General features: G+C 42.3%; 2 protein-coding genes across 4 annotated transcripts; both read right to left on the bottom strand.

Annotated features, from left to right (window-relative positions):
* Positions 1-15: 15 nt before the first annotated feature.
* Positions 16-312, bottom strand: LOC123638411 (histone H4-like). The gene has a single exon (XM_045552027.1). It carries the CDS (start codon positions 310-312, stop codon positions 16-18), a length of 297 nt encoding a protein of 98 aa, XP_045407983.1.
* Positions 313-5,239: 4,927 nt separating this feature from the next.
* Positions 5,240-13,896, bottom strand: HFE (homeostatic iron regulator). 3 transcript variants are annotated; one of them, XM_045551978.1, is made up of 6 exons: positions 13,686-13,896; positions 10,546-10,809; positions 10,060-10,335; positions 8,973-9,248; positions 8,678-8,791; positions 5,240-7,701 (listed from the first exon to the last, which is right to left on the bottom strand). In XM_045551978.1, the coding sequence occupies exons 1-6, from the start codon at positions 13,759-13,761 to the stop codon at positions 7,661-7,663; spliced, it is 1,047 nt and encodes a 348-aa protein (XP_045407934.1). In that variant the 5' UTR covers positions 13,762-13,896; the 3' UTR covers positions 5,240-7,660. The 3 variants fall into 3 exon arrangements, with proteins under 3 accessions (XP_045407934.1, XP_045407935.1, XP_045407936.1); XM_045551979.1 differs by lacking the exon at positions 8,678-8,791; XM_045551980.1 differs by lacking the exon at positions 10,060-10,335.
* Between the last annotated feature and the right edge of the window lie 2,961 nt (positions 13,897-16,857).

Below are 16,857 nucleotides of genomic sequence, written 5' to 3'. Positions count from 1 at the left end.
TTAGCTTCCAAAGCCCTAAAAGGTGCGCCCCTGGCGTTTTAGCGCATAAACCACATCCATAGCCGTAACAGTCTTGCGCTTAGCGTGCTCTGTGTAGGTGACAGCGTCTCTAATAACGTTCTCCAGAGAAACCTTAAGCACGCCCCGAGTCTCCTCACAGATGAGACCAGAAATGCGCTTGACACCTCCGCGCCGGGCCAGACGCCGGATTGCGGGTTTGGTGATGCCCTGGATGCTGTCACGCAGCACCTTACGGTGTCGCTTAGCACCACCTTTCCCTAAGCCCTTCCCGCCTTTACCACGACCAGACATGGTTCCTAAAACAATGACAATGCACAAATTATTGTCCCTTAAATACCTCTTTTGCGGACCTGCCTGAAAACAAAATGTGTTGGCAGAGTTTGTCCAAATTAGATCACTAAGCGGGTGGAGCAAGAAAAAAAAAATGTTTCATTAGGATATCAATGTTTTGATTGGCCAGTGAAACCTCGCTCTTGGTGGGAAGGAAAGGTACAGATTTCGTCGGGCTGCAAAGCCTTAGTTTCTCTTTTGTCTTGCATTGTTCTGTCCCCGCGCATCTACAAGTTTAAAGTACTGTGTTCCTATCAGCTGCATGACGCTGAGCAAAGAACCCCATTCCACGTTTCTTTTTATTTCCACTTAGTAACCAGTAAATTAAGTAATTCCTCGGGGAAGGTACAAATATATAGGTTAAAGGACTTTCCCTTCCAGTCCTTTTAATATTCCTATTTAAACAGATGCACTTTTATGAACTTCTCTGTGCTGAACAAAGTATGAGCCTGGCCACGAAGCTCTGCCCCTAAAGGTCCTATATTTGGGAAGACAAAAAGATAGACAAATAATTGCAAGTTAAAACTTCGTCAGTGCAAACTTCTTCCTCTTTTCGTTTCCTACCTCGATTCAAATATTTATTGAGTGAGTCCTTTTTCTTCAAAAGTCTGTGTGAGAGACAAGAAACAAAGCTAAACAAATAATTGGTGGCCCCTGGACCCTCTTCCTGGCCTGCTGCATCTATCTGTCTGGTGTTCCAAACTCTTTCCTTCCCTCCTTTAATAATCCCCTTTCAACTTGCTCCAGCTCTAGAGACAAGAACATAATGTTTTGTAGAGTTGGGGATTAATTGAAGTATAGGGCTAATCCTTGATTAAGGTCATTTCAAAGCCTATAGGGTCCTTGTCTGGGAGGCCTTTGATAAGATTATTGATGTTAAAACAAGGCTAATCCCAACAGAATTGGGTCTGAATGTGATTTGAAGAGAGAGACTTCTCAATTCAAAATTTTCTCCTTAGTTTCCTGCTGCAGTTCTAGCAAATGTGCATGGTAAAAACCACTCCTGTTTAAAAAATAAACAAAAAATCACCCCCCACCATCACTACCACCTCCCAGTTAATAAATAAATGCCTATTGTGGATACTTAGAATGAGAATGTGGCCTGTGATTTATTATAACCTCAGACTTGCTCATATGAAGAGACCCAGAGAGGTAGAAAAAAGATACAGAAGACAGGAACACTCTAAATGTCATATGGTTTGTAATACTTCTGAAATAATTAAGTGGTTAAATTCTTCCACCCTAAATTGAGAGATTTTAAGTTCCTGACTCTCACTATGCACTCCTCGAGACAAACACACACCTTATAAACAGGGGACTTAGTTAGGAAAGAATATCAAACCTTACAGAGAAAAAGTGCAAGGACTGAGATCATACGTGAAACTCTGAAATCTCAACGTGCTTTTTGATTCATTAAAAAAATAAAAATATAGTGTATACAATAATTTCATGCAAAAATACATGGTATGAACCACCCTGAAACACATCCCAGCAAGTTTAATCTGCATTTAATCCAAAGGCCGAGGATGTCTTTCCTTTATTTTGCCTATTGTATCATTAATAAAACCTCACTTTTATTTTGGAAGACAGCTATGCTCACAACTATACCACAAATGCTACCATCACTTTTATTTTGACATTTATTTTTTTCCTTTTAATATCCCCCTTCCTAATTTTTCTCAATGACCAGTCACTCAAAAACAAAGAATGTCAGGGCAGAAATTTAAAGGGGGCATATATATATGTAATTATATATATAATGTAATATATAATATATATAATATATAGGATATATATATATATGGATATATATTAAAAATGAATCCTTCCGCTCTGGGAAGAATACAGGTATTACTCAATCATGTGGTTTGGGAGAAGAGTGGCTCACCCCTGAATCTATATGGCTTCCTGTTCTTTCGTTTTCATCTTCCTCTCACTTTCCAGGTGAACCTCATTCATTCAACAGGTCCTTCAGATAAAAACTCTGCAAACAAGTTGTGGCTAATAGGACACACAAAACATTCAAACAAATAAAACCAAGATATTAATCCAGAGGTCTCATAAAAATATGAAATGCCTTGACTTACCCTCCACAGACTAACTCTATCAGAATACCAGAATTCAGGGATGGCATATGGTTTGTTTGGGGGTGAGTATACATCTGTATACGGCACCTGCGTATTCAATGAACAATTCTAATAATAATACCTTGCCAACACTGAGAACCACAAGCAGTCCGTTTAACACATGCCATCACTTTTAAGTGTATAATTCCTTTAGTACAAAGTAAAGAACTCCCAGAGTAGAGATACTTTCGTACTATATTACAGTTGAGAGAATGCATAAGTACAGTGCCAGCCAACTTGGACTGGAGCTTTATAACATCCCAACAGTTATCTCCAGGCATTTGGGGACACCACTCCTGGTCTTGGGCAAACAGCTTCTCTAGCCAATAACAGATTTATCTCACTCCCATCTAAGGATTCACTGAATTTCTCTTTTTCAGCAACCTAGCCTATACTCTGGTTAGGAATATTTATTTTCTTATTCACTTTTCCTGAATTTTCCTGAACTGTAATTGCCATTTGAACCTTTTTGGTTCCACAGCACATATCCTATGTCTCTGCATATTTTTCTTACGTCCACTCCTTACTCTTGTAGGAAAATGTTCCTGCTTTTCCTTTTCAGTCTAAACTCTTTTATTAAAAGGTTTTTTCATTTGCACTTGCTAGGCTTGCTGTCCTTGTGTAGGCAGTCTCCACAACCCCTCTTAATATATTTTGACCTATTTTAAAAAAAGTTATTTGGACAGAGAATTCTAACATTATCCTTTCTTAAACATTTGGTTCAAAATTTTTCTAAACATGGTGGTAACTAAATTTGATTTTCAGAATTCCCTTGAATACTTTCCTAATTGCACACAGAAAATACAAAGTATTTTACATTTGTTTTATTGATGAAATTGTGAACTGAAACTTACACAAAGACCCATATTTAAAACAGATGTTTTCATATACAAAGTAAAACTCTTTTGGCAGTAATGAAGTTGGCTATTATTGTTTTATGAAAGTGCCATTGTGGTAACTCAGTTTAAGAAACAAACTCAGGATATTTACTTAACTCATAAAGTTAACTAGTAACACTTGCACTGAAATTTATACAAATATTGGTACTTATCATATTTAACCCACAAGGAGTGGATTGAAGACCCCAAAATTCTTTTTAGAATCTTCAGATCAAAAGCCAGAATTTGTTCTTTAAAAAATAATTAGAACAATATTTTGTACTCAAATCTAGTGGATAAAATGATTTGGAGATGCTTCAAGCTACCCATCCCCAAATTTCTCCCTGAATGGTAAAGAGAATTTCAATAGTTGAAAATGTGTGCATGAACCAAACAAAACATTCTGAAATTTAAAAACACACCTTAGAAATGTTTCAAAATATTTAGGAAAAAATAACAGGGAGCCTACAGAAAACATCATGGGTGCTACTACCAGGCAGCAGAATAAATATTTTTCAAGTAGTATATCAACAATATGGTAATAATGCCACACCATGTATTTTCTTGACCCAAATATAAGATTGTATAGTGGTTATGAACTTGACTCTGAGCCAGAATGGCTGGAATAAAAATCCAGCACAACCATGTTCACCTGTGTAACCTCTAGCAAGTTAACTAAACTCACTGTCCCTTGATTTTCATAACAACAAAATAAGGGCAATAACATAACAATAATTCCTGCCTCACAGGATTCTTTGGAGGAATTAAATTAAGATATAGAACAGAGCCTAACATCTAGTAAGTATTTAATAATAATCAGCTGAAAAAATTAGTTTGAGAAAAATATTTACACCAAAGACCTTCAGTATGCAAATTCATCCAGCCAAGAAATAGAAGATACAGAAATATCTATTCAAAACACATCATATGTATCTCTTCCACACCTTAAATGATTACTCAGAAAGAGAATGCTTGTGATACCAGAATGCACACCACACCAAGTGACAAATGTACACAGGATGTCAAGGCAGCCCAGGTTTTCTAATAAAATACTTTATTGTCTTAATATTCTACATGTTAGAGTGTAGAAGTTAATCATTGATGCAAAAGGGAAAAGAACACATTATGACCCAAAGTCTATAAAGAGAATCAAAATTACAAATACCGGCCTCCATGTGGAAATCTTCAATGTTGAAAGCCATGCATGCCTGAGTGCTAGTCATTATTAAATCAGAGTGTGGTTAAGAAAAAAATGGTAGTTTAAAAATGATAGCATATAAAAAATTTTGGCATTTTAGAGAAAATGCTTAGTTTTTAAATCTGTGTGTGTCCATGAAGAATGTTTTATAATACACAAAGTATACACAGCACCCTAAGATGACATTATTATAACGTAGCATAACAAGAATTTTGGCCTGTTCCTCCTAGCAGGCCTTAGTCACCTGCTGTACTTGGCTCAAAGATTACTAAAGTTATTGGTTTTCCTTTTGTTCTGTTCCCCGTTCAGGCAGCTCAACAGTGGCCTATGATTCAAATAGCTGGTAAGCAGTTTCTTGTTTGTCTTCTCAAATTTTCAGCAGCTTTTCTCTACCAGGGGTTTCCAGGGTACCATCCTTGTCCAGCCGGTTACCCTCAGGAAGACCTCCAGCCTTGGCTCTCTCCGGTCACGTGACAGCTGTGCTGCATCCACCCATGACCACCAGGTGTCACCCTTCTCCTTACTACCATGCTTTGTCTCTGAGTGGTTTTGCCAAAGGGGAAATAAAATACAGAATTTAAAATTCAGGTCTTCGAGTTTTCAAATGTAGTTGGCCTCAAGAATTAATGAACACAGAAAGATTAAGCTAAGAATATTAGAAATTAAGCTTAAAAACATTGAAAGAATGATGATTTATAATTTTATTTAACAATAAAATTAACAGGCCACAGTTGCCGGTGCTTAGTAAATATATTACTGTGAAGACCAGGGTGTTTCTTGAAATTTCAGCCCATGTGAAATAAAACCAATATAAAACAAACTGTTACCTAATTAATTGTTAACATATCCTTCATGAGGTAGAAGAGCAAGTGAAGCCTTTGGGAAGTCCACTTTGAATATAGGATGATATTTAGAGAGGAAGAACTTGTTAGTGTGTTTCCAGCACGGTTTGGAGTTAAAATAGCCAATTTCTTATAACTTAGACGATAAGGTCCCTACAGTGAAGAAAAACAATTAATTCAGCTACCACATTTCAATGAAAATATTCCATAAAACAAAATGTAAGAATATTAGAAGCAATACAAATATTCTCAAAATGACAGATTAAAGTATACACATAAGATAGATGAGAACATCAGTAAAATCATGCAGCACACAACAAAATTATACATTTATTAAAATATATGTATTTGTTAATTTTATATATTTTAATGCGGCAATAATACTAACAGGTAATATACAAGTTGTTAATAAAGCTGATCACTGGCTAATTAAAAAAAATGTTGAAATCTCTTCACCCAAATTCAGTATCTACAAAACAAATTTCTGAGCTGTACTTGGTCTCCTGAGGGGCATCTGCCCTCCAAGACAGAGTGCTTATACCACAGCTCTGCAGCCAAATATATGTAGTAGCATAAAGTAAATGCGTGCCCTCTGGAGATATATGTATGTGACTTTTGAACACGGTCAGATTAATCTCTTTCCCAGTATCCAGTAATTCCTGAGTAGCTGGGTTAGATGAATTTTTTTGAATGTGCACAATTGGAGATTAGAACCAGAATCCCAGTGATCCCAGCAAGATGATGCCTGGGCATCCTTCAAGCCATTTGGTGGCTTCTGTTTTAACCATCTCAAAATGAGACAGGTTGCTCCAGTTCATTGAGGGAAATACCACTCAGGAAGCACTGAGTGAGGACACTGTGTCTAAAGCTCAGTACAGCCACTAAGTGTCCCCACCAATCACTGTCCTTGTGTGGGGGCCGAAGATATAGATGCCAGAGAGAGCAAGAGAGGAGAAAAGGAGCCACATTCCAGGTCCTTCCCACAGGGACTTCGAAAGAAAACATGGCATCTGAGGATCAGTAGCTCATTTTCTGCTGTTTCCCTTCATTTGTTTCGAGCTCACTGAGAAGCACAATGAGACAAGAGAAGAGCCATCTCCATAGCCATCTCCGTCCCTCTCCATTTACTCCGTGCATCTAAACCACCAAAATGCAATGGGGTGTGAGATGGATCAAACAGCAAGAATGACTGAGTTTGAAACCTGTCTCTATCCCCCGCAAGTTATGAGATGCTCTGTACTTCACTTTCTCCATCAAAGAAAAAAGAAAAAAATGGAGATAATAGTACCTACCATGTAGTAAGGCATGTAAGTAGGTGCTTCAAACAGAATCTGGCACCAACTGAGTGCTTTTATTTTTAATAAGTATTAGCCACATTATCATTATTACCACCATCTTTATCATGATTTTCATTATTGGAACAAGAAGAGAGGGTCAGCAGAGACCAGTTGGAAAATTATCATGGTGCTTCCAGTCTGGCATACTAGAGCAGCATTGCAAATGTAGGCATCATTAATCTTTGAAAGCCTATATGACATCTCCGTGCAAATTAGCAAAAGACACCCCTCCCCAAGGCCCTTCAAGACACTTTCCTCCCACCTGCTAAAACACCCATCATAATAGACACAAACATGCATGATGCCTTTTCTAGGAAAGGTCGTGCAGTCCACAGACTTCACATCTGCACCATGACCCAGATCACACTTTGATGGAAGAGTCCCCAAGGCTTGGTGACAGATGAGTTACCGGATAACAGAAAGAAAGGATTCAAAGGAAAGTTGAACGAGTCCAGGAAATGCCTGGATATGTGTGCAAAATTCTGGTAGGGATATGATTGTGCATGTCCCAGGGGGAAGAAGGTTCATAGTGTTTCTCATATGTTTCTCATATGTTTTTCATATGTTAAAATGAATTGTGAGTCCTCAAGATTTAAGCAGCCCTCTTCCAGAGGTAGGAGATGAGATAGGCGTATGGGTCAGAGGTGACAGAGGAAATGAAGGAAGCCTCTATACGCAGTTTGAGATGCATGAGAGACAGCTCTGGGGCAGAGGTCACAGCTGGGGTCACTGGCATGCAGGAACTCAAAAACCTAAATGAGGAAATCTTTTTGAGAAAATGAAGGGGAAGGCTAAAAGCAGAGAGTTCTTCATGCAGTTTCTCTCTGTTAGGTCCAACTCTGTCCTGAACATGAAGAGCTCCACAAGTGTGGCCCTCTTTGAGTCTCTAGTTTTTTCTCCTCCCCACAATGAGTCTTCAGGCTGCACATCAATCACATTCAGCTAGGACATAGTCCTCCATGGCTTCTCCTGTGAAAACAAGAGACCCAGGAGAGAGGCATCACAAACCTAGGTATCATCTTGCCTCTTCCCTGTCCCTCACCTTCCTCATTCACCCATCTCAACTTTGACCACTCCCATCCTGGAGCACTATAGGATTTATCTTTCATCTGGAATTGCTTATTGACCCGATAACTGGTCTCCTCACCTCCCATCTCACCTCCTAACAACCCATTCAGCACACAAGGGAGACCGTGTCCCTTTTTGCTTATGTCCCTTCATTGAATCCCCAGTGATCATAACATAATGTCCCAAAAGTCCCCAGGACCCTACATACCCTGGCTTCTGTCTGCCTCTCTTTTCCCTACACCACAGATGTTCAAGGGGTAGAAACGCAGAATTGGTGGTGACAGGTATACAAAGTCAGGACAAGGTACAGTAATTACTTCTAACCTCCCAATATGCCTAATACTCTCTCACTTGGCATGGTTGTTCTACCTGTGTAGACCTCCCCTCATCCTCAACCTCACCTGAAGAAATCCTACTTCTCCTTCAATAATCAGAAGCCTTTCTTGACCCCTACCTGAACATGATCATTCCTTCCTTTGACACCCCAAAGTATCTGCTTCCTACTTGCCTTAAGACCTCAGACGGTCTTGTTTAACTGCATCTACTTGTCACCGACTTCATTCCCTACTAGATTTGGGTTCTGAGAATAGCAACAGTGACTTTCTCAACCGCAAAGCTCCTGCACTACCTTAAACAGCACTTGCAAAATAATAGGTGCTCAAAAGACGTTTGTTGAATTAGGAACTTTCAATTTGAGAAAAACCATTAATTCCTTTCCTGCTCCCAGGAAGGTGCTAGTGTCCCCAAAGAAAATAAGAGAGAAGAAACCTTCCCTTGGGTACCAAATCCCTTCTGCCCTCCCTCTGCTCCACTTCTTGCAGGAGGACAGCTGTATCCTCGGTGCAGAAGTACTAACTTCCTCCTTGTTTCTACTCACTTGAAGCCTGCCTCTTCCTTAAGATTCTGAACAAAGCTCCAATAAACAAAATAATGACACAAACAGCAATCCCACTGATGACTCCAATGACCAAGGTGTCAGATGGCAAGGGCTCTAAAACAGTGAAAGCAAGTTAAAGCCTGTGACTGCCACCCCCAGCCCAATCCCCAGCAAAGAGCAGACCCTCCTCTCACTGCCATGTTGATCCCCCAGGGCCCTCTCCCCCTATCTCCCACACCTTCCCATTTTACCCACAACAGATTTTCTCAGCTCTTGGCTCTCATCTGTCACATACCCCAGGTGGCAATGAGGGGCTGGTCCAGGCCTGGGTGCTCCACCTGGCAAGTGTATCTGTGCTCTTCCCCAGGGGGCACAGCCAAGGCTACCCAGCCCTGGTAGGTCCCATCCCCATTAGGCAGTACGTCCTCAGGCTCAACCTCCTTGGCATCCAGTGGCTGCCTGTCCCTTAGCCACTTCATGGTGATGTTCTGGGGGTAGAAGTTCAAAGCCCGACACCGAAGAGTGGTCGCTGCAGAGGTCACATGATGAGTCACCTTCACCAAAGGAGGCACTGGACAGAAAAGAGGAAGGATGAGGAGAAGGGATATTTTTACCCTTGCCAGGAAGACTGGAACTTTCACTTCCTTCTACGGGTTGGAGGAAGGAAATACCCTTTCCCCCCCTAAAAAAAAAAACAAGCTGCAGGAGAGACACATACCATTTTGTGTCCTAAAACTCATTCCAAGACTGGGCTCTGATGCAGTGTCACATGGAACACAGTCACAGTCATGTCAGCCTGTTCTCTTGTCCATTAAGTAAATATGCATTTCTGTTACCCATGTTCTCTGTTCTGACAGATGAAATTGCCTTTTATGTGCCTCAAAAATGATTGAATACAAACTATCAATTTCACCTGGTTCAACCTAGTAGGTATTCTTCTTGTGAGAAGGGGCTTTGCAAGAGAGCCAGCTTCAGTGATTATTGCTATGTTCTGTGAAAGAAAACTTTAACCTAAAGGAATCTGCTACTCTGATGGGTGACCTCACTTGCATTTCCTCATCTTGGTATTCATGTGACAGTTGACACCTCTGAATTCCTAACATGTATAAGTACACATGGGATTGTTGGTTAAATAGAAAAAAGGCCATAGATACTTCCTCTTTGGCCATATGCATGGAGAAAAAAATTAAAACCATGACTCACGGCTGTGTCATACATCTCAATTATAAGGTGGAGACCCTAGGATTGGCAAAGTCCCTTCCCAGAACTTGGAGAGTCACACAACCTCAGCCACCTCTGAAACCACAGCCAGAGATCCCATGCCTTGTATCCTCCTCACTCTGCCACTAGAGTGTGGGTGCAGAAGGGTGTTTCCACCATACCTTGCTGGTCCAGAACACCTCTCCCCAGCTCCAGCAACTGCCGCAGCTGCTCAAGGCAGTCCCTCTCCAGGTACACCCTGTTCTGCTTGGCCCGAATCTTGTGCACTTCCCACTCCAGCTTGGTGGCCTGAGCCCTGGGCTCTGCTGCTCTCCAATTCAGCATCTCAGGGCAGAATTCGAGGTGGTCCTGCCCATCATACCCATACTTCCAGAAGCCCCTGGTGCTGTTGTCCTCTTGCATCTCACAGCCCAGGATCACCTGCAGGGTATGGGACTCTGGAAACACCCCCAGCCTTGTTACCGAAACCAAAGGAGTAGGTCCCTGTTTCCACCATCCTCAAGGACCAAACGATCTCAGGAAGCAAATGTCTCCCCTCTTCCCTGCCCCCCAGACCTGAGACTTCCAGCTCTCTCCCTCAAGATGCAGCCCTGAGGTGGTAAAAAGCTCCAATGACCTCATGAAGGTGAGGCCCCCTCTCCACGTACCTTTGCTGTGGTTATCGTTGTCCATGATAGTCCAGAAGTCAACAGTGAACATGTGATCCCACCCTTTGAGGCTTTGACTCAGCTGCAGCCACAGTTGGCTTGAGGTTCTATTCCAGACCCACGGGGCTCGGGGCTCTGCTCGTCGACTCTCATGATCATAGTACACGAACAGCTGGTCATCCACGTAGCCCAAAGCCTCAAACAGGGAAGGCCCAAAGTCCAGCTCTGAGGCACCCATGAAGAGGTAGTGCAGAGAGTGCGAACCTGGAGAGATAGCAACAGGCCTTCGCCACACATAGCAAGGGGATTGGAAGGCAGAGGCGCCACACACTGAAATCACCTCATACCAACAGCTGTGTCTGGTCCTCACCCTGTGAAAAGCGAGATACAGTCCTGTCTTCCATCATATGACAGTCGTGGATGCTCTCTCCTTGTGTACCTCCCTCTGCCACATGTGGCTTCCACCCCTTTGCTGCCCCAGACCTTGACTCGTTCAAGCAGTTTCCCCTGGAATGGACAGACTCCAGAAAATCCTAAGGCGTCTCTAGCCATGGTAGTTGAGCTCAGGAGTTTGTGCTCAGAGCAAATTAGATCCAAGTTCTGAGGAATTTGCTCGTGTCTTTTTTACCACTTCATCTCTAAACCTTTTCATGTGCAAATGTTCCTGTGAAATGCTGGAGGATCTGCTGATAAATAGCTCAGGGCAACTTTTCAGTGTCACAACAGTTCCCAAGCACACACAGAGGGAGCCCTCCATTACCTCAGTTATACAATAAGGGCGTTCAGAAATGCATACCGTGCCTAGAACAGTACCTGGCACGTAGTAGGTGCTTCAGAAATACTTGTTGGAAGAATGAATAAACAACGGCTCTTAGATTTTTAATTCTGGCCCTGAACTCTAGACTCCTACAGCCAACTGCCTATATGACATCAACGCTTAGATACCTGACTGGAATTCAAACTTAACATGTCCAAACCCAGGCAGCTGATTTCCCTGCAAACTGCTCTTTCCTCTGCCTTCACCATCTCTGGAATGGCATCACCAATCAGCCCATTGCTCAGGCCAATAAAATAAAATTAAAATTAAAGAATTAACAGTGCCGATTTTGACTCTTCTCTCACACAACACAGAATCCTTTAGGAACTGCCTTCAAAATATATCCAGAATGCAAACATTTCTCACCCCCTCTTCTCCTCCCACCCAGCCCACTCCATTACCTCTTGCCTGCACTAGAGTAACAGCACTCTGGCTGGGTTCCCTGCTTTTAGTGCTGCTCCTTTCATTCTGTTTTCCACATAGCAGCCAGAGCATTCTTTAAAACCTGTGGCAGATCATGTCACTCCTTGGCTAGAATCCACACCATAGCCTATAGGCCCCACATGGCCTGGCTTGTGACTCCTCTTCTGAGCTCCTTATCTGCTTCTCTGCCTCCAGCCCTGACACTCCTTGCTCTTCTTTCAACCTCACGGCTCTTAACTAGGACCTTTTGTCTTCCAGGGGACATTTTTGATTGTCACAATTGAAGGAGTGCTGCTCCTGAGTAGGGGGCAGGGATGATGCTAGACATCCTGCAATGCACGCAACAGCCCCCACCTTCCCCCAACCAATAAAAAAAAACGTCAGCAGTTTTGAGAAAACCTGCTTCAACCCAACTTGGCAGGCCCACTCAGTTGCATGGGAAGTGGGCCCCCAGTCAGCATCACCTTTATTTCCTTCGGGTCTCTATTCAGCATCAGACAGAGGCTTGCCCTGACCTCCCTGCTTCACGTGTCTTCACAGCACCCATCACTACCTGACATTGTATATCTTTCTGCTCATTTGTTTATTGTCGTCTCTCCCATTAGCATTCGAAATATCAGAGGGCAAAGACTTGATTCCCTGCTCTCTCCCCCAGGGCCTAGAACAGTGCAGCACATGGCTGGGCTCATTCTACACTTGTGAACAATGACTATTTCTGTTCAACATCAAATTTTATTATTCAGCCTCTAACACAGTGTGATGTCTGAAAATCACAGCTGTGACATGGAGACATGGGCTCTGCCACCAAAGTCCAGTGTACCATAGAACACTTACTAGTATGCAGGCCACTGTGATAATGCATGTAAATCGCAGAGCGCTGTGCTGGACTGCAGGGCAAAATCACTGTCAGCTAAGATCAGAAGCAGTGGTAGAATTTGATTTAACACCAGAAAACCAGATTGTTTACCTTCTTTGTAAAAAAAAAAAAAGTTGCTTAACCTGAGGGCCAGTTAACCACTAGTAAAATAAACCTATTAAGAGCTCCTACCTCCTAATGCCTAGTGAGAGTCACATAAAACCACACATATGAATGTGATTTAAAACTGACTTCATTGCTTAAATGTTATCATTACTTTGGGATCCTTTAGAAAGGCCCGTTAATTATACAGCACATTGCAAAGTCAGCAAAGCCTGGCTGAAAAAGAGAACTGTTATGTTCCGTTCAAAGGTTCAAAAACAATATATACTTAATTTTCCAGTCAAAAGAACAATCGCCAAGAGTCGGGAAAGGCCCAAGGTAGGCCTCTCTCAGCAGCCTCCCAGCCCCAGCGGCCGCCACCTCGCCAAAAGGGGGTGGGGTGGGAAGAATTCAGACCCCAACCCCAGTCCACAGCCCCACGGCCCGGGAGACTCGTGCGGAGGCGGAAACCGCGCGGTCCCGCTGCGGGTTAGCTCAGGCTGCGCCGGGGGCGCCGGGCCCAGGTCGCCCTCAGTGAGAACTTCCTGTTTGGAGATAACCGGGGAAAAAACCGCACAGCGGACTTTAGAAAAAACAGCAACAAAAACGAGATCGGAATCAAAAGAGCCCCAGGCTCAGCTCAGCTCAAGTGATTAACTATTAGATTTATTTAAAAGCGTCACGGTTCGGGGAGGGAGTGGGTGGCTCCACATGTCACTCGGAAGAGCGGGGACAGGGGGGCTCGGGGGAGTGGGCAGGCCCTGGCGCTGGGCACCCCGTCTGCAGCGTCCCCTCCCGGGCTCTGGAAAGTCGGGAGAAGGGACTGCGGATGCGGCCGAACAAGTCCTCCAAAGTTAGAAAACTCCCAAACGCTAAGGAAAGCTAGTTTCGGTTTTTCCTCCCCCGCCGTGCCCTTAGCTGGCCCGCAGCCCTCGGACTCACGCAGCTGTCGCCCCTGCGGGACCGCGGTCCGCAAGAACATCAGGAGGAGAAGCGCTGGCCTCGCTCGCGGGCCCATTTTCCCGGTTCGGACCTCCAGTCCCGGCGCGTCCCCGCCTCCTTGCTGGGGCGGGGAAACAGAGAGGGATCAAGAAGTTACCCTGGAGCCATTGCTGAGGCTCCGGGGATGCGCAATAAAACTCCCTGGCGATTGAGATCTCTTTCTGGGGCACTGGTGAAAAGAAATGGGTCTCCTGAACTTGAATTTTCTCTCTTCTGCAGCAGAGGTTACCTGCTTGTGAAACAGTGATCCAGCTGTCCCCCTGGTTTCTAAGTCTTGAGGAGGTGTTGCTGATTGGGGAAAGTATATTTCACAATTTTCTGATCTAAATATTAAATAATTTCAAAATTCAATTATACATTTTTTTTTTTTTTGAGACAAAGTCTCGCTCTGTTGCCCAGCCTGGAATGCAGCGGCGACATCATAGCTCACTGCAAGCTCAAGCTCCTGGGCTCAAAGGATCCTCCTGCCTCAGCCTCTGGAGTTGCTGGGACTACAAATACATGCCACCATGCCCGGTTAATTTTTTTTTCTTTAATTATTTTTTGTAGAAACAGAGTCTCACTATGCTCAGGCTGGTCTCAAACTCCTGGCCTTAAGTAATCTTCCTGCCTCTGCCTCCCAAAGGTGCTGGGATTATGGGCATGAGCCACCGCACCTGGCCAATTGTACATTTTGAAACTTTTATCTCAAGCTTAGTCCAACCTGCTGATTTTGTTATTTGATTTAGAAATATGATTTTTCATTTTGTTATTTGATTAGAAATTAATTAAATCATTAGATTAATAAATTATAATAGATCCTACTGAAACACTTTTCACAATTTACGTAAATGAATTACCTGACAAGTGTTTCACAAACTTTACAGCACGTTGGAATTACCTGGAGTGTCATTAAACATACTGAAGCCCTGCTTCTCTTGCCTTCCTCAGACATTCTGATTTAATTGGCATGGGGTGACAGCTGGACATTGGGATTTTAAAAGCTTCCCTTTCCTCCAACAAAGTTTGAGAATTACTGCCTTAGACATTTCAAACCATATTTAACAACTTTGTTACATCTGAGTGCCCCAAACCTTTAAATATCTATCTAACAAATTCAGCAAGCAATACCTTTCTAAGCATGTAGTAAATTTTGACAATTCAAGAAAAATAAAACTTAAAAATGGAGCTCTCTTAACACAAGCATGTAGATGGAATAAGATTGGAAAAATGTTTAATATTGGTAGCTGGTAGATTGGGATTGATGACTGTACTATTCTGTGTGTGTATGCGTGTGTGTGTGGTCACAGGTTTATTGAGATATAATTCACATGCCATACAGTTCATCTATTTAAAATGTAAAAATCAATGGGTTTTAGTTGTATTTACAGAGGTACGCAACAATTACCACAATTTTAGAACAATTTCCATCTCCCCCTAAAGAAACCCTGTACCCTTTAGTCATTGCTCCCCACATCCCTCCATCCTCCCTCCTCCCCAGCCCTCCACAATCACTAATCTACTTTCTTTCTATTCTGAATATTTCATATACATAGTCATACAATATATAGCTTTTTTTGGCAACTGACTTCTCTCATTTAGCATAACGTCTTCATGAATGCTTTTTATAGACCAATAATATCTGTTGTAAGGATATACCACAACACATTTTATTTATCCATTCATCAGCTGATGGACATTTGGGTTGTTTCCATTTTTTGGCTAATGGGAATAATGCTGCTATAAACATTCATGGATACGTTTTTGTGTGGACTTATGTTTTGATTTCTCTTCGGTGTACATCTGGAGTGGATTTGCTGGGTCTTATGGTAACTCTATTTGACCTTTAGAGGAACTGCCATACTGTTTTCCAAGTTAACTATAGCATTTTAACCTCCCATCAGCAGGGTAAGGGTGTTCTGATTTCTCTAAGTTTTTGCCTTTCCAACACCTCTCATTGTCCATCTTTATAATCCTAATCATCCTAGTGAGTGTGAAGTAGTGTCTCATTGTGGTTTGGATTTCCATTTCCCTGATGACCAGTGATATTGAGCTTTTCTTTCACCTGCTTGTTGGTCATTTGTAAGTCTCCTTCAGAGAAATGGCCATTCAAATCCTTTGCTCATTTTTTTAAATTTGTGTTTTTGTCTTTTATTGTTGAGTTGTATGTGTTCTTTGTGTTTTCTAGATATAAGTCTCATATCCAAGATGTGATATGGAAATATTTCCTTCAATTCATTGGGTTATATTTTTACTTTTTCAGTGGTGTCCTTTGAAGCATAGATATTTTTAATTTTTTTTTTTTTTTTTTTTTTGAGACAGAGTCTTGCTCTTTTGCCCTGGCTAGAGTGCCTTGGCATCAGCCTAGCTCACAGCATCCTCAGACTCCTGGGCTTAAGCAATCCTTCTGCCTCAGCCTCCCGAGTAGCTGGGACTACAGGCACGTGCCACCATGCCCGGCTAATTTGTTTTTTTCTCTATATACTTTTAGCTGTCCAAATCATTTCTTTCTATTTTTAGTAGAGACAGGGGTCTCGCTCTTGCTCAGGCTGGTCTCAAACTCCTGACCTCGAGCAATCCACCCGCCTGGGCCTCCGAGAGTGCTAGGATTACAGGTGTGAGCCACCACGCCCGGCCAATATTTTTAATTTTAATGAAATCCAATTTACCTATTTTTTCTTTGGTTACTTATGGTTTTGGTGTCATATCTAAAGGCCAAATCCAAGGTCACAAAGATTTACGCCTATGATTTCTTTTAAGAGTTTTATAGTTTTAGTTTTTACATATAGGTCTTTGACCCATTTCAAGTTAATTTTTTGTGTATATATGATGGTTAACTTTATGTGTCAACTTGACTGGGCTAAGGGATGCCCAGACAGCTGGTAAAATATTATTTCTGGGTGTGTCTGTGATGGTGTTTCCAAAACAGATTAGAATTTGAATTAGTAGACTGAGTAAAGAAGATCACCCTCAGCAAATGTGGGCAGGCATCATCCAATCCTATGAGGGCCTTAGACAGAGCAAAAAAGCACAGGAAGGGCAAATTTACTCTTTCCTCTTGAGCTGGGACATCTATCTTATGATGCCTTTAGCCACTGGAACTCCTGGTTCTTAGGCCTTTGGGCTCCAGGAC

This window comes from Lemur catta, chromosome 5, assembly GCF_020740605.2.
Source record: "Lemur catta isolate mLemCat1 chromosome 5, mLemCat1.pri, whole genome shotgun sequence".
NCBI classification, from domain to species: Eukaryota; Metazoa; Chordata; class Mammalia; order Primates; family Lemuridae; genus Lemur; species Lemur catta.
Note: the sequence above shows the minus strand (reverse complement) of the source record. Positions and strands in the feature narration are given on the sequence as shown.